The sequence below is a fragment of the Diceros bicornis genome, chromosome 13 (genome assembly GCF_020826845.1).
Source record: "Diceros bicornis minor isolate mBicDic1 chromosome 13, mDicBic1.mat.cur, whole genome shotgun sequence".
In the NCBI taxonomy this organism is placed as follows: domain Eukaryota; kingdom Metazoa; phylum Chordata; class Mammalia; order Perissodactyla; family Rhinocerotidae; genus Diceros; species Diceros bicornis.
Genome location: NC_080752.1, coordinates 40,112,821 through 40,137,757, shown reverse-complemented (window position 1 = coordinate 40,137,757; position 24,937 = coordinate 40,112,821). Strand labels below are relative to the sequence as shown.

Below are 24,937 nucleotides of genomic sequence, written 5' to 3'. Positions count from 1 at the left end.
CACAAGGTCAGCAGTAGCATTGGAGGGACTCTCACTTTCTACATTTCATACTTCTGAAATGATTTAGATGAAACTAGCATACACTCTCCATCTCCTCTGTAAAACAGACTGACTTCCAAGCAGCTAGCACCCAGCACTAGTTAGCTAGATAGTCACCAAGAGTTAGTTTGTTCTCAAAGATGTTTATTCCAGTGGCAGCTGTTACTGTAATTATAGAAGTAAAAACAAGTAAAGTTCCCTCCTATAAAAATGAAGCTGAATCACAAGAATCAGTTTCCTTCACAAGTGTTCATTCCATTTACAAGTGGTGGCCCTGGCCCTACAGTAAAAGGTTGACAAGTGAACACACATTGATATTCTAAGAGAAATAAAAAGTACAAGGTAACACATTTCATGATTCTCCCCTTTAAGCATCTGGATGTGATCTTATCGGATAAGACTTTATTATCAGGAAGACAAAATAAGTCATATTTTCATAAAAAATTAAGCACACCAAATAATCTTTGGGTTTTAAAATACCCACAAGGCAGCTAACAAATCAGAGAACCATTTAACAGCAATGAAAAGTGGCCTGGCTCAAGAACAATTTAACTCATTAGTCACAAGTGAGGAAATTATTGAACTGAATTAACAGGTGCTCAAAATTTAAACTCAAGATTGAAAACTGTGAACCACTGGCCAAGTACTGCGTCTTAACAGTCAGAGAAATGGTGCCTTCTGAATGTCCCTGCTTCAGTGACCTGGAAAAACACAGGCAAGAAAATTCTGCTTTCACACCACAGGGGAAGCAAACTGGTTATAGTAACATTTCTCGTATACCAAAACACAAAATTAGCCCCTTCTGAGCTCCATGTGCCTGGTACAAGTCTAAGCATTCCACAGGCTATTACACCATTTAACCCTCCAGGACGTACTACTATTATTATTGCCTCCATGGTACAGTGAAGAAACTGAGGCAGAGAGATTAATTTGCTTAACGTAACAGCTAATAAAAGGGAGGTCAGGGAATTGAATCCAGGCAATTTGCCTCAAGGACCACCCTCTACCTATGCTGCCTCTCAACAACCCTATAGATTCTCCTCATTTTAAAGGAAAAGCAAGCCTAAATAGTTAAAACAAATTTAACCCCGAGCATCACACCAAAGCCTGTGAACCCTTCACCAGACATCAGTGCTGGTAAAATCTCTAGTGAAGAAGAGAATCACCGAATAGAGGAGAGCCTCCCGGCACACAGGAGCACGGCACCCCACCTTTAATTAAGGCTCTAAACTCAAACCCCAGCCCCAACCGTCCTCTCCCCTCTAAGATCAGTTTCCAGGGGACTACTGCACCACAGCCCAACAACAAGGGTGTGGTGGGCACAGGCAATGCTGCGAAGCTCAGGCTTGGATTTGCCGCAAACACTGGCATCCAATCAGAGGATGACAGGGTTGTTACCAGCTATTCCCATCGAAGCTTTAAGTGGCTTGAGGTCCAAGGACTTGAATATGGCCAGGCTCCTTTCACAGAATACACAACAGTAATGTACATTTCACTGAAAACTTTTTATTGGCCTTTTGGATAGAAACGGGAATTTATTTGCCAGGAAGGATGATCCCATCATACTGAAAGAGAAGAGATTTTATTTTTTTCAGAACAGGAGGCAACAGCAAAGATTGCAGCAATGGCTAACGCTTGAAAATTCAAATCTGCAACATGAACTTCGGCTCTGAATCCCATATCCCTTCTGGACTAAACAGGAAACTGGCCAGTTTTAATAACTACTACGCTGTTCTTAACTGCACTATACCCCGAGAAAAAAAGGTGCTCATATTAAAACTATATTCCTCCCCTCCCAGCCACCTGCATTCATGCGGGTGAGGAGAAGGCCTGGTTCTGGGCGTTCTTTTAAACCACCAACCCTGAAGCCCCCATTTGCCAAGGTGCCCAAATATTCTATCTTTAGAGCTGCTACCCACCAAATAGTGCTACATTTTGCATCCCCAAAGCCCAACACCATTCACCAACACCACATTCCACCACTCCACCTGAGATAAATCAGCTTTACCTTCTGTTGGAACCAGCGCATGGCCTCCTCTTTGCTGATTCTGTGTTTGGCCCCAATGCAGCCTGTCCTGCGCTTCTTGTCTGCGATGCTGAAACCTGGCCTACCCAGCACCTGTCCCAGGAATAACCAACAGTCACCTAGCCAGCTCAGAGTCAAGAGCAGATGGACAAGACTCACACATTGGAGACTGATCTTCAAGAGTCACCTGTGGCCCAACGAATTCTGGAGCAAGAGACTCATGATCTCAGTGTCTCATGGAACAGTTACCAGCATCCTGGACAACACACCACCATACTATACGTTTGCTTTGGAGGCTGGAACCTGCAACACCTCCCCCCTTCCTAACTTCCAATGGTAGCTAAGGATTCTCCACCACTGCTCTCCCATCCCCAAAGCACTTTTATTTTTAAAAGTAACATTAAAAAACATCTTACTACAACATGTGCACCGTAGAAAACTTCAAATTCTGAGAAGCACAAAGAAATTGTTATGTTTCCCTCGTTCTGCTTCAGGTCAAAAGTGCTTCTTAAAGATTTGCTGTTCCCAAACTCCCTGTGAGCACCCAGTTCTCATTACTGTTTGACTATTCAAATCTAATGAGAGTGCAGCCATCATTCAGGTTCCATACTAGTCAAGACTTCTGATTTTTGTTATTTAGTTTTATGGTTGCACCAAAACATTGCAGGAACACAAATGGTTATTTCTACATTGAAATTCCCATCCTGAGCAACAGCTGCACCACCAAACCAGCTTCTATATCCTCTGGATGGAAAGCCACCCAATCCCCAAGGTCTAAGGGAAGGAGCTGGGAAATGGCAGCCTCAGTGCAGCCAACCCACATGCCAAATGCAGCACCATACACTCTCAAATTTTCAATTCAGTGGCTGGATGGAATAGTTTCCTTCATCTACCTTTAACCTTATCAGTGCTTCCTAGAGCTTAGACTGTAAGCTTCACAAAAGCAAGATCTTATCTACCTAGTTCAGTGCTGGATCCCTCCCTACACCTGCCACAAACAAGGCACATCTTCCCAAGGGGGAGAAGACAAAAGCAGACAACACTCAAAGCTTCAGTCCAACATTTGAACATCAAGATAGCACATATGAAATAAAGGCGATTCTACTGTCCTCACAGACCAGGAGTGGAAAAGACTGAATATTCATACCACGTAGAAGTCCAGGCCGTAGATACCAATGCTCGGGTCATATTTGATCCCCAGATCGATGTGTTCTTGAATTCCAAAACCAAAGTTTCCAGTATCTGAGAAGTTATTTTTTCTTAACTCATACTCTCGCACCTGAAGAGAAACATGCAGCCATCACACTCCTTGTCAACTCAAATTTCCCCCAAATAATTAGTTTAGCCTGCAACACTCAGCACCCAGAAATCTAATTCGACGCAACTGGGCCAGGAACAAAATCTGATTTCCCCAGTACACCAATCACATCCCAACTATGGATTTTATAGAACTCTCCCAACTTTCAAAGGGCAGGGAAAAACCCAGAGAAAGGATCAAATACAGGTTAACCCTGCTGAGTGCAGGAAAAGCCCTTCAGAACTTTAAAAAAAAAAAAAAAAATCAGACCACCAAAGACAGTACATTGTGTAACTACTGCCACTATAATTATCTACATGTGTTAAGCTGGCACTCCAGTATCACCCCACGATGGGATCAGCCTCACCTTTAGACCTTTCTCCAAGATTTCCTCTGCCTTGGCCCCACGGACTGTGCAGTGGACGGCAATCTTCTCATTTCTCCTGATGCCAAAGGATCTGACGGTGTATCTGGCTGCAGGGGGTAACAAGGAGTCAGGTGTTGTCACACTCCCACTGCACTCACCTCTTCCCCACAACATCATCCCCACAACTCCAAAGAGACATTAAGTATCAATCTACTCTAAATGGTGCTGTTCTAACCAGTGTCACCTACATCTGTTATACTGGTCTCATCTGTTTAACAGAGGAAAGTGATTTTCCAACCTCCAAGTCATTCAGCCATCCTCAAGCAATTAAGAGCTCCAAGTCACAATGTCTAAGTCTCAGGAACAGCAAGTTCACAACCAGAATAGGTCCCCAGAAAAAAAGATAACTGTGTTCTAAAGAAAACAAAACATTGGTAACAGCTAATATTTGCTAAAACCTTACTGTACCGTTATCCCCATTTTACAGATGAGATTGTGCGAGATTCACTTGCCCAAGATCAGAGTTGATAATAACTGGCAGGATCTGAACCCAAGAAACTTGTCATATTCCACTATCCTAAAACAATGAAACTTTTTTTGTGTGTGTGAGGAAGATCACAAACTGAGCTAACATCTGCCAATCCTCTCTTTTTGCTGAGGAAGACTGGCCCTGGGCTAACATCCGTACCCATCTTCCTCCACTTTATATGAAACGCCACCACAGCATGGCCCGACAAGCAGTGCGTCGGTGCGCGCCTGGGATCCGAACCCCGCGCCGCCGCAGCGGAGCGCGCGCACTTAACCGCTACACCACCGGGCCGGCCTCAATGAAACTTGAAAAACAAAAAAGTAACAAAACAATAACAACGCCTACATTGTGCTTGATATGTAGCAGGTATTTCATATACACTAACTCATTCCACAATTCTCTCCACAATGTTCTCCACAATCTTATAAAGCAAGCATCATCTTTCCTTTTGTGCAAGTATGCAGCTTAAGTCCACAGAGGCCAAAGTCACAGACGAGCAAGTGGTGGAGCCAGTATTTGAACCCAGTTAGTCAGGGTACACAGCCCTGCTCCTAACGCAGCCTGTGTAAGCCTAACTGCTTATCAGACCTAACACCATGCACTGCACTCCCACCATTTCCACTCCACCTCATCCCCCGTACCTGGAAAATCTTTACTTGGGCTAGTAAAATCTGGTATTCCAACGCCACACCCAATCTTGAAAAGATACTTCTGGGGTAGCTCAGGAAGGCAATGCTTTTAAAGGGTGCCGACTTTGACACTTTCAAAACGGACACTCAACAGGCTTGACAGCGAAGCAGTTAAGAAACACCCAGGCGGGCAGAGCGGCCAGTGCCCCCGCGCCGGCCCCCACTCACCCTTGGAGAACACCGGGGTCTGGCCGGTGAGCTGTTCCAGCACCTTGGCTGCCCGCGTCAGTCTGTCCCCACTCTCCCCCACGCAGATGTTGAGGCAGAGCTTGCGGATGCGAAGCTCCCGCATGGGGTTCTCCTTCTCACCTTGATCCTGCTGCAACAGGGAAGCGCAGGAGTCAACAACCTCAACCCCACCACCGCCAGCCCAGCATTTTCCTACACGGCCTACTGGCGTCTGCCCATCCCGAATCGCAACAAAGGCCGAGGAGTTAAGAACAAGGTACCACCGCGTCTGTCTGCGAGGCGTCAAGACGACAGCTCGGGATCTTGTTTCTCCTCCCCCACTGAAGGATGGGGGAGCAGAAACAGGACAGGCACCTGGACACTGAGGACGAACCCCAAGGGACTCAACGTGCAGGGTGACGGGAGCGCGCCTCGCAGAAGGCCGACGGGGGAGGGGGGCAGAAACAGCACGTAACTGCTCAGCAAGCACGTGGTGCGACGTCGCCCACCCCGTTCTAGGGCAGCTTGGCGGCGCCCTCCCGAAGCGGAGGAAGCGGCTGAGAGTCCCGCGCACCGCGCGCGTCTCCAGCCCGCGGGAACGGAAACAGGTCCGGGCCCCGTGTCCCACACCCCTCCGTGCGCTCCACTCGCCCTCGCTGCAGCCTACGAGCCGCGCTTCTGAGCCCGGCGGGCGGCGGCCCCGAGCCCGCTCCTAGGAGGGCGGGAGAAAGGACGACAGGGTCCAGGTCCGCGCCCTCAGGCCACATGGCTATGCCAGGTTCGGCACGGCCAGCACTGCGGAGTCCGTTGTCCTCGGGCCACGGGCTCCGCAGCCCCCGCGGGCTCGGCGGGCCGTGGATGGAAATGGATGAAGGGAAGCAAACCCCAGCCTCAGCTACTTACCGCCATGGTGGGAAACAGGAAGAGAAAGTGAAGCTTCCGGCCCAGGGCCTCATGGGCCAGGAGGCGGGCTTTTATCCCAAGCTCACCAGAGAGATGAGGGAGAGGAAGAGAGGCGCGTCTGGAGCAGCGCGGCGCCGGCGCCCCCGCGTGGATACTGCTAGCAACTGCAGGCGACGCAGCTGAAGACTGGGACCGGGGTTTTCCAAAAATAGTGTTTAAAGCTCCCTGAACTGGCATTTCCTCGAGCTTCCAGTGCCCATTGACGCCCTTCCCTCCCACAGTCTCAGGACTTGGTGGTTCTTGCGTGATGAAACAGGCAGAACTACATTAACTCAATTATGCAAACTATAAAGCAAAATAATTTATTCTGTAACAGTGTAAACAAATGGAACTTATACAGTTAGAACTGAGTGGTGGTTTAAGAATCCCGAGCTATGAAGACAGGCAGATGTGGTCCTGTCTTGGCTAGCTCATAGCTATGTGACCTGGGGCAGATTACTAATTAAACCTCTTTCAGCCGCAGTTTTCTTCATCTTTAAATTAGGTACTCATATCACATGAGATTGTTGTGAAAATTAAATGAGGTAATCATGTAGAGCACATAATAAGCCCACAATAAGTGGTTACTCTTGTTGTTAATATAAATGCACTCTATCCAAGCAACACCCCTCCCCACAAAATGTTACATATGGTATGTCATCAAGAGATGGTTATCCTGCAGGCACAAAGGTGGCTGGCAGATTAGTCTCTGACAGACAAGGACTCCAGTCTCGGACAACAATAGGGCTCTCTGGTTTGCACTAAATCCTCAGCAGCAGGACCCAAGGGAGTGCCAGGATCCGCATCCCAGGTAGAAGCCGGCCTTGAGTCAGCCAGTTCCTTTCACAGGAACAAATGGGAAAAGGAGAACATACAGGGCCTTGGTGGAAAAGGAGCCAAGCCGCTTCCTTCTGCTGCTGTAATCCCCTTCTCTTATCATCATAGGGGAGGCAGAAGCCCCCAGGCCCTCCCTGTAGGGACAAAAGGGCACTTCTGGGAAGCTAGGCTGATGGAGGAGGGCGAAGACAAAAGACCCCTCCTTTGAGCCTCCTCCATAGAGCACCACCAGCTAGCCTAGAGCTGGGCCCCCAGCCAGACCTCTGGGAAGGCCAGACCCAACAGAGGAGCTGCTTCAAAACTTGTGCTAAAGAGATAAGACAATTGAATGCAACACATGATCCTGGATTTTCTTTTGCTATCAAGTATGTTATTGGGACAGGTCTGTAGACTTCAGAAATGTACCCATGTTAATTTAATGCCCTCATTCTGATTACTTGACCTTGGGTATATAAGAATGCCCTTGGGTTTAAAAAATACACATTCAGTATTGGGGGTAAACGGGCATTATGTCTGCAGCTTACTCTCAAATGGTTCAGAAAAAAAAATGTATATTTAGAGTGAAAAGGATAAAGCAAATGTGGTAAATTTAAGATTTGGGGAATCTAGGTGAAGGATACATGGGACTTCTTGCAATTTATCTGTAACTCTGAAATTGTCAAAGTGCAGAAAATAACCTGAGGGAAACACGTACCTACAAAGATATAACACAGAGCTCATTCTCCAAACTCAGTCTCATTCCCTTCCCTTCCCTAACTTTTCTCCGACAGAACTTCCTCAGGATAGCTCTCTCTTGGTTCCAGCGCCCACACCGTGTCAACTAGAGTAGCTAATTAATAGCTAGTTTATCATGTCCAGCAGGTCCTACTGGTTCACTTAATCTTCAACATCCCTGTGGAGGCAGATACTGTTACTGTTTTCCCGTTTTACGGCTGAGCAGACAAGGCTACACAGAAGTTTAGTGACTTTTATAGACACTGTTTAAATCAGGCAGTCTGAGACCAGAGCCCCAGTCCTGTTCTAGGAGCTGATGAACAAGGCCCGGGCCAAAGGTTTCCCCTCTACACCTCTTCCTCCCTGTGACCCCAGCTCTCTGCTGCTTGCACCAGTCAGGCCCCCAGAAGGCAGGCAGAGGGGCAGAAGCAGACCCAACACCCGACCTGTGTCCTCCTGGCTCAAGACGCCAAGGTCAGCAGAGGCAGAGGCAAAAAGACGTGCTGTACTTTATTCCCAGACCTCAAACTCATCCACAAAGGGAAACCTGCGTGAGCAGGGGCACATTTACGACAGTTCAGGCAAGAGAAGAGCAAGTCCAAGGCTTCTCCTTGACCCGCTCTTTCCCAGGTGTGGCTCCGTGTGGGCTGCCTGTGGCCTGCAGGGGCCCGAAGGAGCTGTCACCACTCACTTCCTGGCCGCTTTCACGGCTGACTTGGTGACTCTGCCACCAGACGCTGCTTTTTTCTCCACAGCCTTGATGACCCCGACAGCCACCGTCTGCCTCATGTCACGCACAGCGAAGCGACCTAGGACACAGGATGCGGAGAAACAAGTGGGGAACACTGCCAGGGCGTAAGCTATGGGACACCTGCACAGGAAGTCAAGTGAGCCATGTAAGTGATACTTTGAGATCTACTTATAGGCTCATTAATTCTCCCAACAGCTCTCTCAGTAAATCGCATTATTGTTCTCTCTTTTACAGATAAGAAAACTGAGGCACAGAAGTTGCAGGTCACCTGGTTTTAATGGTTGAAAACCCAGAAGTCTCACACCAGTGCTTATATTCTCAGCCACTTCACTGTCCTGCTTGCATAAATAAAGGTCACAGGAGAGCTTTGCTTCGGTGCACCCACCACCCTACTGTACTAATGCCCCCAGCCTCCAGGCAACCAGCACATTCTCTGTGCCCATTACAGCCCAGTGGATGGATCTCATTTACATTCAACTGTGAATCTGGCAGTTGCTTCTGGGGGTTCTTGAATGCTCCCCTAACTTCAAACTGTGGAGGGAAAGGCTTTGGCACCTGGCTTCAAGCCTCAGGATTTTTGGAAGGGATAGGAGGAACTAACCCAGCATTGCAAAATTCGTGTAGCAGCCTCTTTGGCCCACCTCTAAAATTAGCCTTTTGAAATTTACCTCCTTCCCCATTAACTGGGAGACCCTGAGGGCAGGGACTTGTTTATTTGTAAATATCTAACATCTAGCCCTTCATATAAGTGCCTACTCCCTATATATTTGAGTTCAGAACCATCTAGGTTAATGGTTGAAGCCCAGCCATGCATAGCTTACTTGGGTAATCTAAGAAACAGACCCCTACATTGCAGCCTTGACCAAGTAAGTCTATCAGGGCCTGAGCCTCTGGGTTTAATGGTCTCCGTGAATGGTTCTGGTAATCCACCAGGTTTGAAAGCTACTCAATAGAGAGAAGGAAGGAAAAAGAAAGTCCCTACTAATCTCTGCTCTATTCCCCTCCTCTCCGTCAGTGCTTCTCACACTGATGTGCATCCCAGTTACATGGGGTCTTGTTAAAACGCAGATCTGAGTTCAGCAGGTCTGGATGGAGCCTGAGATTCTGCATTCCTAACCCACTCCCAGGCGATGCCTGGTCCACGGACCACACTTTGAGTAGCAAGGCTCTAAAGTGGCCCCTGCCTTGCCGTGTGTCACTAGGCAAGCTGCTTTCCCTTTCTGGGCCCTGCTAACTTGGCACTCAGATCCTTCTGACCAGGTTCCACTACCTGGCTCAGGTGTGACACATTGGTCAACTGGCTCCCTGGAGCCAGGAGGAGGAAGGGGCAGCCCTGGCAGTCAGGTGCTGTTGGGCCTTACCAAGGGGTGGGAACTCGGAGAAGCTCTCCACGCACATGGGCTTGCCCGGGATCATCTGGACGATGGCCGAGTCCCCAGACTTCAGGGCTTTGGGGCTGTCTTCCAGCTTCTTGCCTGAGCGCCGGTCGATCTTCTCTCTCAGCTCTGCAAACTTGCAGGCGATGTGGGCTGTGTGGCAGTCCAGGACTGGCGAGTAGCCAGCTGCAATGCTGCCGGGATGGTTGAGAATGATCACCTGGAATGCAGGGTAGGATGGGGAGGGCATTGGCCAACCGTCCTTCAAAGGAGGTGGCCCTAACCAGCTAAGCCGTCAGGTGCCTTGGACACGCTGTAAATTATAGGGAACGAGTGAACATGTATAGGGTAGACCAAGTTCCATGCAAAGCAAATCTCATGCATCCCAATTTAATTTTCACAGCAGGGAGCCTGAGTAACTTACCTGAAATTTCATAGGAAGAGGCCGAGCTGAGCATGAGTAATACTAAAACCTACACACATAGATGTCATTACATGTACTGCTTCTCCCCGCCATTTAGAAAAATGGATTATAATAATAGCAGCTACCTAACTTGTTAAGCAGCCCCAGGACAGCTGTCTTATACGTCACCTCATTTAATGCTCCCAAGATCACTGCCAGGTAGCACCAGCCTCCACATGCATCTAAGAATGTGTCAGACACTGCATTAAGAAAGGGCTTCATATTCTAACTCTGGGCCAAGAAAACACCTGAGAGCTCCAAACATACAGATTCCCAGTTTCCACAGAGACCTATTGAATCAGAACTACTGGAGAGAGGCCTAGGAATCTGCATTTTTGAAACAGTTCCCCGGTGATTCTAATCCACCCGGTTTGAGAACTGCTCTACTTGAAGGCCTCAAGACTGTATTCTGGAAATTAATAGGTTCAGCAAAATGCACTGTCTCGTTCAAGGGCAAGCAGCAAATAAACTGTAGAGTCAGGACTCTAACCCAGATTGTCTGACTCTACCCACACTGCCGTCAAGTGCCCAGCACAGAGTACGTGCTCAGTGATCACTTCCTGAATGACCCAGTGACCCATCCTGCTCACAGGACAGCATGGCCACCTCAGGAGGTCACTCCTAAGTGGGCCTTCTCACCTGCGAGATGAAGCTCCCCGCCTCTAAGGGTGGGTCATTCTTGCTGTCCCCCGCCACGTTGCCCCGCCTGATGTCCTTCACGGACACGTTCTTCACGTTGAAGCCCACGTTATCACCAGGCAGGGCCTCGGCCAGGGCCTCGTGGTGCATCTCCACAGACTTGACCTCCGTGGTGATGTTGCAGGGGGCAAAGGTCACCACCATACCCGGTTTGAGGAAGCCAGTTTCCACCCGGCCCACAGGCACAGTGCCAATACCTAGAGGGACAGAGCAACCGGGCCATCAGCAGCCAGACCCCAGTGGACCCCCAACCCGAGTACCCTACATGGCATGTTCTCACCCCCAATCTTGTACACATCCTGCAGGGGCAGCCGCAGGGGCTTGTCCATAGGGCGGGCAGGGGGCACGATGGAGTCCAGTGCTTCCAGCAGCGTCATGCCTGCCATGGTCCCTTCCTTCCTGGTGATCTTCCAGCCTTTGAACCAGGGCATCTAGAAAAACCACCAAGGGTGCAGCTCATGCAGCCCCAAAAGCACCTGTCCCAGGTACTGGCCCTTACTTAACATGGGACCTCAAGCAATTTCTTTATGCATTGTGAGCCTTGGCTTCCTCATCTGTGCCACGGCAATATCACTGCCCACCTTGCAGACCAGTGTAAAGACACAAAAGACCACAGGCAGTCCACCAAGCACAAGGCTTGACACGTACCATGCGCCCACTCAATGGTGGCAATGACTAAATCTCACAGGCCTCTGAGTTGAGCCAACATATTTCAGGAAGCAGAGATTCCTAGAATCTGAATAGCCCTTAGATCTCATTCCATCTGCATTACACAGGTGGGGAAACTGAGGTCTAGAGAAGAGAAAGTACTTGTTAACATACAGCAAAGCTAAGTAAGCACTGGAGGAGTAATGAAAACAAGACTCAAATACTCTAACACTCATACCTTCTGAAGACTAAGATGTTCCACAACAGAGGTACCCTGAAGAATGTGCTGCAGGGTCTAAAGACCAAGGGAGCAGAATTGCAAGTGAGGGCAGCATTATTGAGTATAAGACCTTCTAGGAGGATGACTTTCAGTATGACAGTACATTGTATACATGCCTTTTAAGCAGACTTTATATTTACTCCTCTAAAAACCCTGGCCAGAGTTCATCAGAGACATCATCTTGCCCTCAAAGATGTATCAGTTAACTGGAAATCCAGGACAGACAAGGTACAGAAAGAACCGAGGTGGTTGACGTTAAGGTCGGCCAGAACACCAAGCAGCAGAGCTGGTCAGCACTTGGGCCTTAGGTCAGGCAGACTCTCGGAATTCTGATGAAGTTCCTCTTTTCCAGCCATGAGTTCTTGAATAAACCTCTAGGCTTTGAAACCTGTCTCCCATCAGTGTCAAAGGAAACGCCAGCCCCTACCTCAGCACTACAGCTGACGGTTAAAGGCAGGACCTGGGAGAGGTGCCCCAGCCCTGGGGTCACACACAGCAAGCTCTCGGTGAACGGTCACTCTCAGTCCTTGGTGAGACTCTCAGGACGGGGAGGAGGCAGCAACTGCCATGGGTGCAACGGTTGGGAAGGGAGATCAGGGAAGGCTTTGGTGGATGGGGAAGAAGGTTCCAGAAACGGAAGCCTTCTTCCATTGAAGAGAAGCAGAGCTAGGCAGTATAGAAGCCACACAGAACACCTCAAGGACTCAAAAATTGGTGGCCGAAGGAAGAAAGCTACCAATTCTATTAATATTCAACTATTATAGAGGGTGGGAGAGAGGGGAAGATAGGAGGCTTCGAGAAAATTTAATAAGCGATTTTATATAAATTCAAACTTATAAGAAAAAAAAGAGTATTCCTTCTTTTCACAGAGAAGATAATTGAGGGTCAGAAGTAGGTTGGCCAAGGCCCAATGACTGGCAAATGGCCAAACCAGAAGTTGATAATGAGGTCAACTCCCCAGACACCAGCCTCCTCAGTTTGATGAACTTGGCAACTCACAGACCCACACAACAAGCCTATGTAGTTGGCATCATCCCCATCTTAAAGATGGAGAAACTGAGGTCTTGGATGTCAGAGGTATTATTTGAGAGCTGAGTCTAAAGCCCAAGTCTATTATCTAGTCCACTGGCTGCATGCTTTGTTCTTTTAGCATCTAGAACATAGCAGGTGCCTAATAAATGCTCAAAAGGACACGAGAATGAAACCCCCCTATCTCACCAGCTGAAACGTGTAATAATACTCAGGGTATAGGGAAACAGGCATTGAAAGCTTCAGATTTCTGCTCTAATGTCATTTAAGAAGAGCCCCCCTTGACCACCCAATATGAAGTAACTCTCTCATACCATGTCCCTTCACCTTTTAGATTTTTCTCAGCACTTATCATCCACTATATTATCCCCCCTCCCAACAAGACAGTAGGTGCCATGAGCAGAGTTGCGTCTCATTCACTGCTGTACCCTCAGCACCAAGGACAGTGCCCAGCGTGCTAATGTTCAAATACCATCCAAATGAACACATTGCCAATGGCACTTCTAATCTTTCTCAAGGACAGTTAGGCAGTATATGTCAGAAGACTCCAAAATAATGCCTACCCTTTGTTTCATTAAGAACTTATTCTAATTAAGCTATCGAGGACACATGCAAAGACTTATTTACCAAGATGCTTATGGCAGCTTTTAATAAAATTAAAAACAACATTCTTAGAACCTGGTGACCTTAACTGCACTGTGTCCCAATTTTCTTATTTCACATGGGAATAAACGCCTTCTTCATGGGGTTGTGTATATGTAAAGTGCTTAGTCTGGTGTTTGGCACATAGTAATTTCTCCAGTCATTAATTACCATTTTCATTTAATAATGGACATGGCTAAACAAACTACCGTACCTCTGTGAGAGGTGATACAAAACACCCATTAACTATTTAACACGTTTGAACAGCAAGGAAAATTTTAAAAATAAAGTACTGTAGAACATTATGTATAGTTTGAGTCCAGCTGTGAACATCTAGAAAGAACTAGAAAACTAGGTTATCTACAAGCCATGGGATTGCAGTTTATGCTTCATATCTACATGAAATGCTCATTGTAAAAGTGTTAGACATTACTTTTATAATCAGAAAAAGACAGATATGTACATGTGGATGAAAAGGTTAAGAATCCTCAAGTCAGTTATAGACAAGGTAGGCTTTAGTGATGTAACAAATGATAGCAGTTAGCACTTGAGCACCAACTGTATGCATAAACAGATGCCCTTGTGGAGTCTCTCTCAGGTAATTCTCACAACCCCATGAAGTGAGTCCTAAGGCCCAGAGTGTTAACACCTCCCTAATCTCTCTACTGTGGGCAAGGGATGGAGCTGGGGCTTGAACACAGGTCTGATGCTAGAGCTGGACTTCCTTGGTAGGGAGACACTCATCTAGGAATTTTAAACCCTTCTAGATTCTCGAATCCATGAGCACAGTGACTATATCATAGACACACTCATATTGCCCCCACACTGCCTAACCCGTCTTGAGAAGTAGGATAGCTTAGATGCTGTGAGCATGGGCTAGAATTCTAGACTCTGCCAGCACTGCAGAACTTTCCGCAATGATGGAAATATTCTATAACTGCACTGTCCAATATGGTAGCCCATATGGTTGTTGGACACTTGAAATGTAGCTAATACAATTAAGGAACTGAGTTTGATTTAATTTTAATAATTTAAATAGCCACATGTAACTAGTGGCTACCACATTGGACAGTGCAGCTCTATGCTTACTCGTTGTGTAGTTTTGAGTTACCTCTGTTTGTTCATCTGTAAAACGGGGATCAAATCATGTGTCCCATGGGGTTGGAGATCATTCACAGTGACTGACCTATAAGCACACTCTAAATCCTGGGTATTATATTCTAGGAGAAGCTCAAAGATCTGAGTTGGAAAGTCTCATGTAATTGGCCCTGCCCCACCAGCCCTTACCTTGGTGCTGGGTTCTATCATATTGTCTCCATGCCAGCCTGATATGGGCACGAAGGCGACAGCCTCAGAGTTGTAACCAATCTTCTTGATATAGGCCTTCACCTCCTTGCTGATCTCCTCAAAGCGCGCATTGCTGTAAGGAGGCTCTGTGATGTCCATCTTGTTGACTGCCACAATGAGCTGCTTCACGCCCAGCGTATAGGCCAGCAGGACATGCTCACGAGTCTGCCCATTCTTGGAGATGCCTGTCTCAAACTCGCCTACACCACTTGCCACAATCAGCACAGCGCAGTCTGCCTGGCCCGAGGGACAGAGAGAGGAAGGCCCAGCTCAGACCTGGCCTGGGACACCCACTGCCCACCCCCAGAGCAGGGCCGAGGCAAACCTCGTGGTACCTGCGAGGTGCCCGTGATCATGTTCTTGATGAAGTCACGGTGACCCGGGGCATCGATGATGGTGATGTAGTATTTCTTGGTCTCAAACTTCCACAGGGAGATGTCAATGGTGATGCCACGCTCCCGCTCTGCCTTCAGCTTGTCCAGCACCCAGGCGTACTTGAAGGAGCCTTTGCCCATCTGGGCCAGGAGTGGGAGGGAAACCCAGGGTCACCGCTACCTCCAAAGCCACCCATCGACCAAGAAGAAAGTTCCCAAGTAAGTTGAGAGTCAGAGCGCATGGTGGCAGTGTATGGAGATGCCTTTGAATTTTTAAATAATAGAATGTATTACTTGCATAATTAAGTTTTTCTTTTAGAGCAGGTTTTAGAGTCAGAGTGCCCCAGGGCCATATGATAAAGTGACTAGCCTGGCACAGGGGCCTGGCACACGACCAGCAAGCCCTCAAGTTAGTAATAGCAAACACGTAAGTGTATGTTGACCATGGACCCGGTGCTGTTTTATGCACTTAACACGGATTAATTCTCACAACCACTCAGTGAAGTTTTATCATTTCCATTTTACAGATGAAGTAACAGAGACATTAACTGATTAGCCCTAGATCACACAGCTAATAAGCAGCACAGCCAGGATCTGAACCCAAGGCATCAGACTCTCAAGTTCAAGCTTTTAACCACAAATCCATGTTAAATGGTAGCCATGACTGATAATTACTGGGACCCTGACTCAGTTCAACTTTTTTCAGCACTGGTAAAGTCTGTAGCATATAGAGCTTACCACAGTGGTCTAGGGTCCACACTACCACTTGTGAGCTGAGAGATCCTGGGCATCTGTTCATTTCAGCTCTAACTAGAGCACTGTGCTACGCCCTAGGGGCAGAGTGGAGAAGAGGACAGACCAGAGACCAGGTGGGCTCAAGAAAACTAATTAGGTCATTAAGAGAGAGGACATAAACCAAGTATCCCGACTTTTGCTGCTATAGGAAGCCCATCAGTTTAGCATACACATTAGATAAGCAGTTCTCAAAGAGTGGTCCAGGGTCCCCTCGTGGTGTTTTCTAGAGGCTGCATGATGTGAAATCACAACAGATTGAATGTAGAAGTAGATATGAGAATCCAGCTGTCTGCTATTAAGCCAGACATTAAAGATAACTACAAAAATGTAAGACAATGCCACTCTGAGATTTTTTGTTTTGGAAAGTAGTTACTTTTCAAACACAAAAAAATGTGATACTTATGTTAATATGTAAGGGGTTTATTACCGCTATTTTTAAATAAATTAAATATTTTTAAAACTCAGTTTTAATTTTGAATATAGTAAATATAGATAGATCTAGTTTACATAAACAAAAATTCATTTGGGTCCCTTTAAGAGTGTAAAGAGTTCCCCAAAGAGTTTGAGAACCACAACATCGGATCATTCGTTTTTCCATAACCTTCTTGGCTATGCTTCTACCACATTGGCTATGAACCAATCCATCTTTTCTCAGGGTTCTAAAGCTTTCCTTAACAGCCCCGGCCACATAAGTGCCCCCGCAACAATTCTGACTGCACCATGGAAAGCCAAGATTAGGAAAATGGGAACTATGTAGCCAATGGCACTCATTTATGACCTGTTGCTGTCTTTTTTCGATCCTCTCTATTTATACTTTTGCAGCAGCTGGTTCTACAGACCACTCGCATCTTGCTGAGATGCTTCTTCACCTCACTCCATTTTCCAGCCCCCTCCCTGGCTCTCCCTTTCCATTCTCCCGCATGGGTTCCTCTTTCCCCACCCATCCCGCGCTCTTCCCTCACCGTTTCCCACAGCGTGTCCCTGCTCATCCCATAGCCTAGGCTCCAACCTGGACTTCCATCCTGAGCTCCAGACTTCAGTATTCAGCTGCCCCCTAGTCATCAGCACAGAAGGCCCCAAGGACGCCTCAAATGTCACACATCTAGAGTAGACTTGTTAGGGGCCGGCCTGGTGGCATAGTGGTTGGGTTCGCACGCTCCACTTCCGTGGCTGGGGGTTCACAAGTCAGATCCCGGGCGCAGACCTGCACGCAGCTTATCAAGCCATGCTGTGGCGGTGTCCCACATATGAAAAGTAGAGGAAGATGGGCACGGATGTTAGCCCAGGGCCAATATTCCTTAGCAAAAAAAGGACGATTGGCAACAGATGTTAGCTCAGGGCTGATCTTCCTCACCAAAAAAAAAAAAAAAAAAAAGAGTAGACTTGTTGGGACCTCAGATCAGTTCCGCCTCTGGTATTCACTGACCATCCAATTTCCCAAGCCAGAAATTTGGGAGTCACCCTCAACTCCTCTTCCCCTCTTCCCCCCTTGCCTACAGCTACCCCCTAAGTTCCATGGACTCCCCACCTCCATGTCCCTGGACTCCATCCATTACTCTCCATGCCCACTGCTGCTGCCTGAGCCCAGGCCCCATCCTTGCTCACCTGGTAGCTGCGACGACCTCCTAACTGGCTTTCCAGCCCCCCGCATTGGGCCCTTTAGTCTGTTCTCCCTATGCTGCAGCCAGCAGGCTCTTCCTAAAAGACTTGTCTGATCCCTTCACTCCCATGCTTGCAATCTGTTAGTGGCTGCAGGGACCGTGGCCAGGCTCCTTAAGCAGGGCTTTCAAGGCCTATGTCCCTGTCTCATCAAACAACCACTCTCCATCTCAGGGGCTCTGCATCTGCTGTTCTGGTCTCCTCATGGCTCACGGACACCCTCCCCATTTCCTCAAGGCTCAGAGGTCCCTTCCTCTGGGAAATCTTCAGGGCCTCCCAGGCCATGCTCATTATCCCTGCCGTGGGCTCCCACAGCACCCACACCGTTACTGAGCTTGTTGTGTGACACGCGGGTGTGTGACCAAGAGCTCCTGGGGGGCCAAGGCTTGTTATGTTCACCATTGTATCCTGAGGGGCTACCCCAAGATCCATGGTAGGTGCATGGCCAATAAATCCTTTTCCTCCTTTTAAATGGGGATGTTGGCAGCTTTACCTCCTGAGATACGGTGTGGCACCTGTGTCACACTAGAATCTAAACCTTGGCTCCACCCTCAGGCAAGCTATTTAACCCTCTGAGCCTCATTTGCCTCACCTGGAAAAGGGCAGCCACACCACCTGCCTCGCGCGATGGAAAGGGAAAGCACCCACCAGCCCAACAGGTGCTCAGCGGGACTGGGCTGTCCCCTCCCCCACCATGAGGCATCCCTCCCAGGGAAACCAAGGCTGGAAAGGAGGGGATGCTCAGGCAGAGCAGCCTCACCTCGGAGGCCTCCTTCTCAAACCTGTCGATGGTCCTCTTGTCGATGCCCCCGCATTTGTAGATGAGATGCCCAGTCGTGGTGGACTTGCCCGAGTCCACGTGGCCGATGACCACGATGTTGATGTGGGTCTTCTCTTTGCCCATGCTGGGGGCTGCTCGGAGACAGGAGGGCAGGAATGCTTGGGGTGAAAACTGACCACCCGTGCCCCCAGCTCACCTTCCTTGGGACTAGGCCAGTTCAGCCAGCAGAGGGTGAGATGGGAGAGGAAAACAGTTGGCCGGCAAGGCAGGCAAAGGAGGCCTCCACAACACCTCTCACCTGGGGAGGATGCTCTGGTCTCTCCCCAAGCTCCACGGAGGATGTGCCTACCTCCAGAGCTCCTCCCCTCACGCCTCCTCGCACCTAGGGCCGATCACCCGGCCCCACCCCCTTTTACGGCCCACATCCCAGGCCCACCCCTTGCATCCCCACGGTCCCATTGGCTCCTGCTGGCCCTCGGACCGTGTGGGAAAAACCCAGCAGCCCAACTTGCAGGGGCTGGGCTCTCGTGTTCCAGGTGGGGAGGGGGAGGCTGCTGCCCAACAAAAGGAGGCACCTCTGGCCTTTGAGATGCTGAGTGATACCCTCTCCCCACCACCCCCAGTGCCAGACTGGGCACTACGAGGTGGCCCAAGGGTCAAAGGCAGGCCTAGGGGTGGGAGGTGAAAGGAGGGACCTGGGGCCAGGAGGAGGTCCCGGACTCGCTGTCCTGGGCATTCAGGGTGTGCGTAGGAAAGGGTGGGGGCAGAAGGAGGGAGGGGGTGGGAGCTCTAGCTTTTCACATATCTGCTTCCTGGGTGGTCCTGGGCATCACCAACCACTGGATTCATCCCCTCCAGCAGCCAGCACAGAGCCTGATCGGTAGCAAACCTTGAGTTTGTTGAGTGAATGCGGAATGACCGCTTACCACATCCCAGGCCCTGGCTCCTGTATGCACCATCACCTTTATGCTACTCCTAACTCTGTCTGAAAAATTAGGAAACTGAGGCTCAAGAACAGGACCACATTGATGAGAAAATAGCAGAGTTAGGCTGGGAACTCAAATTGTCTGACCCCAGAATCTTAGCCAGAACCCAGCTCTGCCTCTCTGTGAATTAATGTCTGAAGAAATGGAGGAAGGAAGGGACGTGACACCAGCCCCAGCCACATTCATCTCTGTGGTCCCAGCCTCCAGCACTGGGTTGCTGAATGAATATTTAGGGTGGGAGCTGAGGGGAAGATGAGCTGAAGGGGTCTGTCTCCCCTCGGGGAAGGGCTGCCCCCAGGGCTGAGGCTTAGAGCTACTGGACGGGAGTCTGAGGCCCGTATTATGCCGGCGTTCTCCAGAAGTTCCGGAACCATCCACACGTCAGTTCCTGAGGACCAGGCTCTGTGCCTGGAGACCAATCCGATGCAGGGAAAGGTGGCAGAAAGAACAGGCATCCGAGACAGGCCAACCTAATCAGATTAGAATCCCGGCTATGCTGTTCTCATTCAATGGTCCCTCGGCCCCTCTGAGCCTGGGTTTCCACCTACCTCTCAGTGATGCTGTGATTCAAGGAGATAAGGCAACCCACCCATTATAAATCTTGATGAAGCTGATAATTGGTCCTTTAAAAAGTTATGACAAAGTGGAAACACATGGGGGCGCTCTAACCACAAACCACAGATTAAAATGTGCTTACAACCAGGGCAATTGGGAGTCGGGGACGGGGGTCGGGGGAGGGCTGTTATGACAACACTTTGCTGATCACACTGGCCCATTTTGATCCTTCCTCTTAGGATACAGGTAGTGGTAGAGAAATGATTTGTGCGTGGGTAGTTGGATCATGTAGCTAATTTCACCTTCTTCTAAGCTTTGTTTTTCATTAATTATTTGGCATCTTGGTGTGTTAATAGAATTTCTTAGCTGTAACTCCCACAAGATCATAATAGGCAAAGCGAGGCCCTTGGGACGGTTGTATTTCTCACCCGTCTCTGGCCTTTCAGCTCATGCTTCTGAGTATCTGAGTGTTGGGAAGGAAACTGGTTTGGGGAGCCAAAGACCAGGCCCCAAGTCTCAGCCCTACCACTTCATGGCTGTGTGACCTTGGGCAGGTCACTTTACCTGTCTGAGCCTCAATATCTCATCAGTGAGAGAAGGATGATGATAGCTGCCCTCACAGGATTATTGTGCAAGTCAGATGAGCTGTAAAAGGGTTTTGCTGTAGGAATGTCTATCACTGTTTTGGCATTGGCCTGTGGAATTACGTCAATAAGTGCCTAATAAATTAAGATGCTTATTATTTGCTAATCCATCTCTCCAGTGGGTCAGAAATTTCATTTTACCTCTCAAGAGATTTTTCTAATATCTGGGTTTTTTAAAACACTAGACTGGGCTTTTTGCCAAGATGAAGTTGGTAGTGACTTAATTGTCTCCAAAAGTCCGTCTCTGCACCAAGCTGTCATAGTCCCAGAAATCCCACCATTAGCAACGTCTTAGTCAGTTCGGGCTGCTATAGCAAAATACTACAGACTCGATGGCTTATAAATGACCGAAATTTATTTCTCACAGTTCCGGAGGCTGGAACTCTGAGATGAAGGTGCTAGCACGGTTGGGTGATGGCCCTCTTCCAGTGGCTGACTTGTCCTTGTATCCTCACACGGTGGAATGGCAAGGGAGCCCTCTCGGGCCTCTTTTAAAAGGGCATAATCTCATTGTGAGGGCTCAGCCCTTGTGACCTAATCACCCCAAAGCCCCCACCTCCTAATACCATCATATTGGGCATTCAGATTTCAACATATGAATTTTAGGGAGACACAAACATTCAGATTATAGCAAGCAATTTGCTACTTCCGGTTCCTCTTTTAAAACATCACCAACTACACCCCCTTTTTTCTCTCCTTGTCCCCAAAGGGCTTTTCCCACTGGCTTGCTGATTCTTTAAATGCCACTTTTGGACACTTTGATTTGGTCTAAGGCTTCAGCCTCCAGATAAAACTGCTTCAAGCTCTGAAAAAAGCCAGTCCTGGAAACTCCATTATGGGGTCTTCCAGGGCAAAGACCATGGCTCAGTCACCTCTTATCCCCCAGGGCCCAGCAAAGGGCCTGGCACACAGTAGGTCTTCAGTGAATGCTTGTGGAATCAGCGAGTATTATCTAGAATCGAGTTAAACCGTCTTTCCGTCATCCTTACTGCTAGGAATGAAGTAAGAGGGTGTAAACCAAAGAAGCCAAGCTCAGCATTTCACAGATCTTCACAGGTCTGTCTTTTTTCCTCCAATACGAAAGTTTGGGTCTGGAAAAAATTAATTATTAAAGCAATACCTAATCGATATAGAAGTTACAGAAAAAGAGAAAGAAAACCACATTATTCATAATCCTACAACCGCCTGACACTATCACAGTTATCATATTTCCTTCAAGGTTTTTCTTTCTTTGAAAAAAATCCTATATTTTTTCGGATTATAAAAGTAATATATGTGGGAATGTAAAATGGTACAGCCACTCTGGAAAACAGGTTGGCAGTTTCTTAATAAAACTAAACATGCGCTTACCATGCAACCCAGCAACTGCACTCGTGGGCATTTGTCCCAGAGAAATGAAAACTTAATTTCACACAACAACCTGTACACAAATGTTCACAGCAGCTTTATCTGTGATGCCAAAATACTGAAAACAGCCCAAATGTCTTTCCACGGGTGAATGGTTGAAGAGACCCTGGTACATCCGTGACATGGAATATGACTCTGTGACAAGGAATATGACTCCGTGACAAGGAATGAACTCTTGGTACATGCAACAACCTGGATGGACCTCAAGAGCATTATGCTTAGTTAAAAAAGTCGATTCAAAGAGATTACATGCTGTGTGATTCCATTTATAGAACATTCTCGAAAGGACAAAACTATAGAGATGGAGAACAGATCAGTGGTTGCCCAGGGGACAGGGACAGGGTGGGAGGTGGGATAGGGTGGGAATGTTTGGGAATACGAAGAGGTAGCATGAGGCAGTGCTTTGTGGTGAAGGGACTGTCCTGTATCTTGACTGTGGTGGTGGTTACTCGAACCCATACTTGAGAGAAAAACCTACACATAGAACTACACACTCACACACACACACACACACACACACAAATGAATGCAATTTTTGTTTTTTTGTGAGGAAGATCAGCCCTGAGCTAACATCTCCACCAATCCTCCTCTTTTTGCTGAGGAATACTGGCCCTGGGCTAACATCCATGCCCATCTTCCTCCACTTTATATGGGACGCCGCCACAGCATGGCTCGACAAGCGGTGAGTTGGTATGCGCCCGGGATCCGGGCCTGGGGCTGCCGCAGTGGAGCGCGCACTTAACCGCTACTGAATGCAATTTTTAAAAATGGTGAAAACCAAATAAGACGTGTAGACCAGTTAATAGCAGCGTCAAGAGCAGTGTCAACGTCCTGGTTTTGGTATTGTACTACAGTTATATAAGACATCACCGTTAGGGGAAGCTGGGGGAAGGGTACATGAGTCTCTATTACTATTTTTACACCTTCCTTTGAGTTTATAGTTACTTCACAATAAAAGTTTAAATTTTTTTGGAAAAAAAGTAGCTGGGCGAGGCCTCTCCACCATCTCCCAATGTATTTAGTGCAAAGATTCTCCCCTTTCCAGGGTGGGATGCCCAGGTTCCATCATCCTGTTCCCTGTGGCTCTGGGGAGGAGGCTGGTGTAGGTGTGACTGCACAAGTGCCTACTTAGGAGGGTTGAGGCAGGAACACCTTACGTGGATGGAGGAAGCGAGTCAAGATGCCGGCATTTGTAGACAGAGGGGTCAGGTGTGAGAGCAGGGACCAGCTTGAATTCCTCCAAAAACCAGTCCACATGCCATCCTGAACAGGAGAGACTCAGGCCTCTGACTCCTAATACAAAAAACAACCTCTGCTTTTATTGAATTATGTAGTTCTCCAAGCCTTTCTGTGGTTATCCTTGGAGAATATTTTAAAGGCTGCTTAGTCCAAGGGACCCTTCTCCTTAGTAGGTCCTAAAAACAAACTTGAAACTGGTCCATTAAAAACCCAGTAACACTTCTGGCCAAGATGGAGTAACAGGGACCAGATATACGCTCCTACCCGAAACGACTAAAAAAACTGGACAAAATATATGAGACAAGGTTTTCTGACATTGTCCCACAGGCAGTGCAGGACAGTGATTCCTGAGGAAGGAAAACCAAGGAGGTGAGTCCTACATTTGCTCCAGTTTGCTGCCTGGAGAGAGTTTCCAGCTGCAGCAGAGGGGAGGAGAGCCAAGGGAGGGCCTGGTGCCACCTGGAGTTGAGATGGAGCAGGGAGCAGTGAGAGCCAGGGGGCTGAGTCAGCAGGGTGGAGTGCACGAGGAGAGAGCTGCAGAGAAAGCTGCAGAGGTTCCCTCTTCAGCTGAGTTCTAATTGGCACGTGTGTAAGAAAGCTAACTAGCTGAGGTTGGGGAAAGAACCACCTGGAAGGAACAGAGGGAACCATCACCAGAACTCACTAGCATCAGGAATACTTGTGTTCCCACCAGGCAGAGTGGAAATCCTCATAATTCAAGGGGGATTGGGTAAAGTAGTCAGAAGTGAATTGTCTCAGTAGTGGGACAAAATTAGCCCCAGAATAAAGGCTGCTCTGGTCCCACCTTACATGGCCTCAAACAGGCCTCAAAACGATCAAACTTTTCCAAGTAACTTAAGTGTCCAGAACAAATTTCAAGAAAATTTATAGAAATACAAAAATATCCAGCACCCAAAAAGGTAAAATTTGCAACATCTGGCATCCAATAAAAAATTACCAGGCACGCAAAGAAGTAAATAAGACCCAAAATGAAGAGAAATATCAATCAATAGAAACAGACTTGGGCTGGCCCCGTGGCTTAGCGGTTAAGTGCGCGCGCTCCACTGCTGGCGGCCTGGGTTTGGATCCCGGGCGCCCACTGACGCATCGCTTCTCCGGCCATGCTGAGGCCGCGTCCCACATACAGCAACTAGAAGGATGTGCAGCTATGACATACAACTATCTACTGGGGCTTTGGGGGAAAAAAAATAAATAAAATAAAAAAATAGAAACAGACGCATTGATTCAGACTCGCTTAGAAACTAGCAGTTGCGATGTGGTAATAAACTATGTCACATTCATCTATGCCTTCATTTTTTTGAGCAAGTATTATTGAGCACCTACTGTGTGCCAGGCACTGTTCTAGGCACTGGGGAATGAAAGCAACAAAGCCCCTGCCCCCTGTGGGCTGGCATTCTAGCTTTCCCCATGGTCTGAGAGGCAGCTGTGGTCTGGTAGAAAAGTCTTGGAGTCAGGAGGGCTGGGTTCAAATATCGGCCCTGATGTTCCACAGCTGTGGCCCTGGGCACATTTCTTACCCTCTCAGAGCCTTAGCATTTTTGTCTGTAAAATAGGCTTCATGATACTGACTTTAGTTGGATGTTGTAAGGATTAGATGAGATCGTCGATGTGAAGTGTCTCGATGGTGCTGGCG

General features: G+C 48.1%; 2 protein-coding genes across 2 annotated transcripts; both read right to left on the bottom strand.

Annotated features, from left to right (window-relative positions):
• Positions 1–1,525: 1,525 nt before the first annotated feature.
• On the bottom strand, positions 1,526–6,039 carry RPL11 (ribosomal protein L11). The gene is made up of 6 exons (XM_058553207.1): positions 6,019–6,039; positions 5,116–5,266; positions 3,730–3,836; positions 3,213–3,344; positions 2,048–2,158; positions 1,526–1,604 (listed from the first exon to the last, which is right to left on the bottom strand). Exons 1-6 carry the CDS (start codon positions 6,022–6,024, stop codon positions 1,575–1,577), a joined length of 537 nt encoding a protein of 178 aa, XP_058409190.1. The 5' UTR covers positions 6,025–6,039; the 3' UTR covers positions 1,526–1,574.
• A 2,054-nt stretch (positions 6,040–8,093) lies between these two features.
• LOC131412944 (elongation factor 1-alpha, somatic form-like) lies at positions 8,094–18,778 on the bottom strand. Its single transcript, XM_058553205.1, has 7 exons — positions 18,432–18,778; positions 15,179–15,358; positions 14,784–15,080; positions 11,178–11,328; positions 10,838–11,094; positions 9,721–9,955; positions 8,094–8,417 (listed from the first exon to the last, which is right to left on the bottom strand). Exons 1-7 carry the CDS (start codon positions 18,573–18,575, stop codon positions 8,296–8,298), a joined length of 1,386 nt encoding a protein of 461 aa, XP_058409188.1. The 5' UTR covers positions 18,576–18,778; the 3' UTR covers positions 8,094–8,295.
• Positions 18,779–24,937: the final 6,159 nt, after the last annotated feature.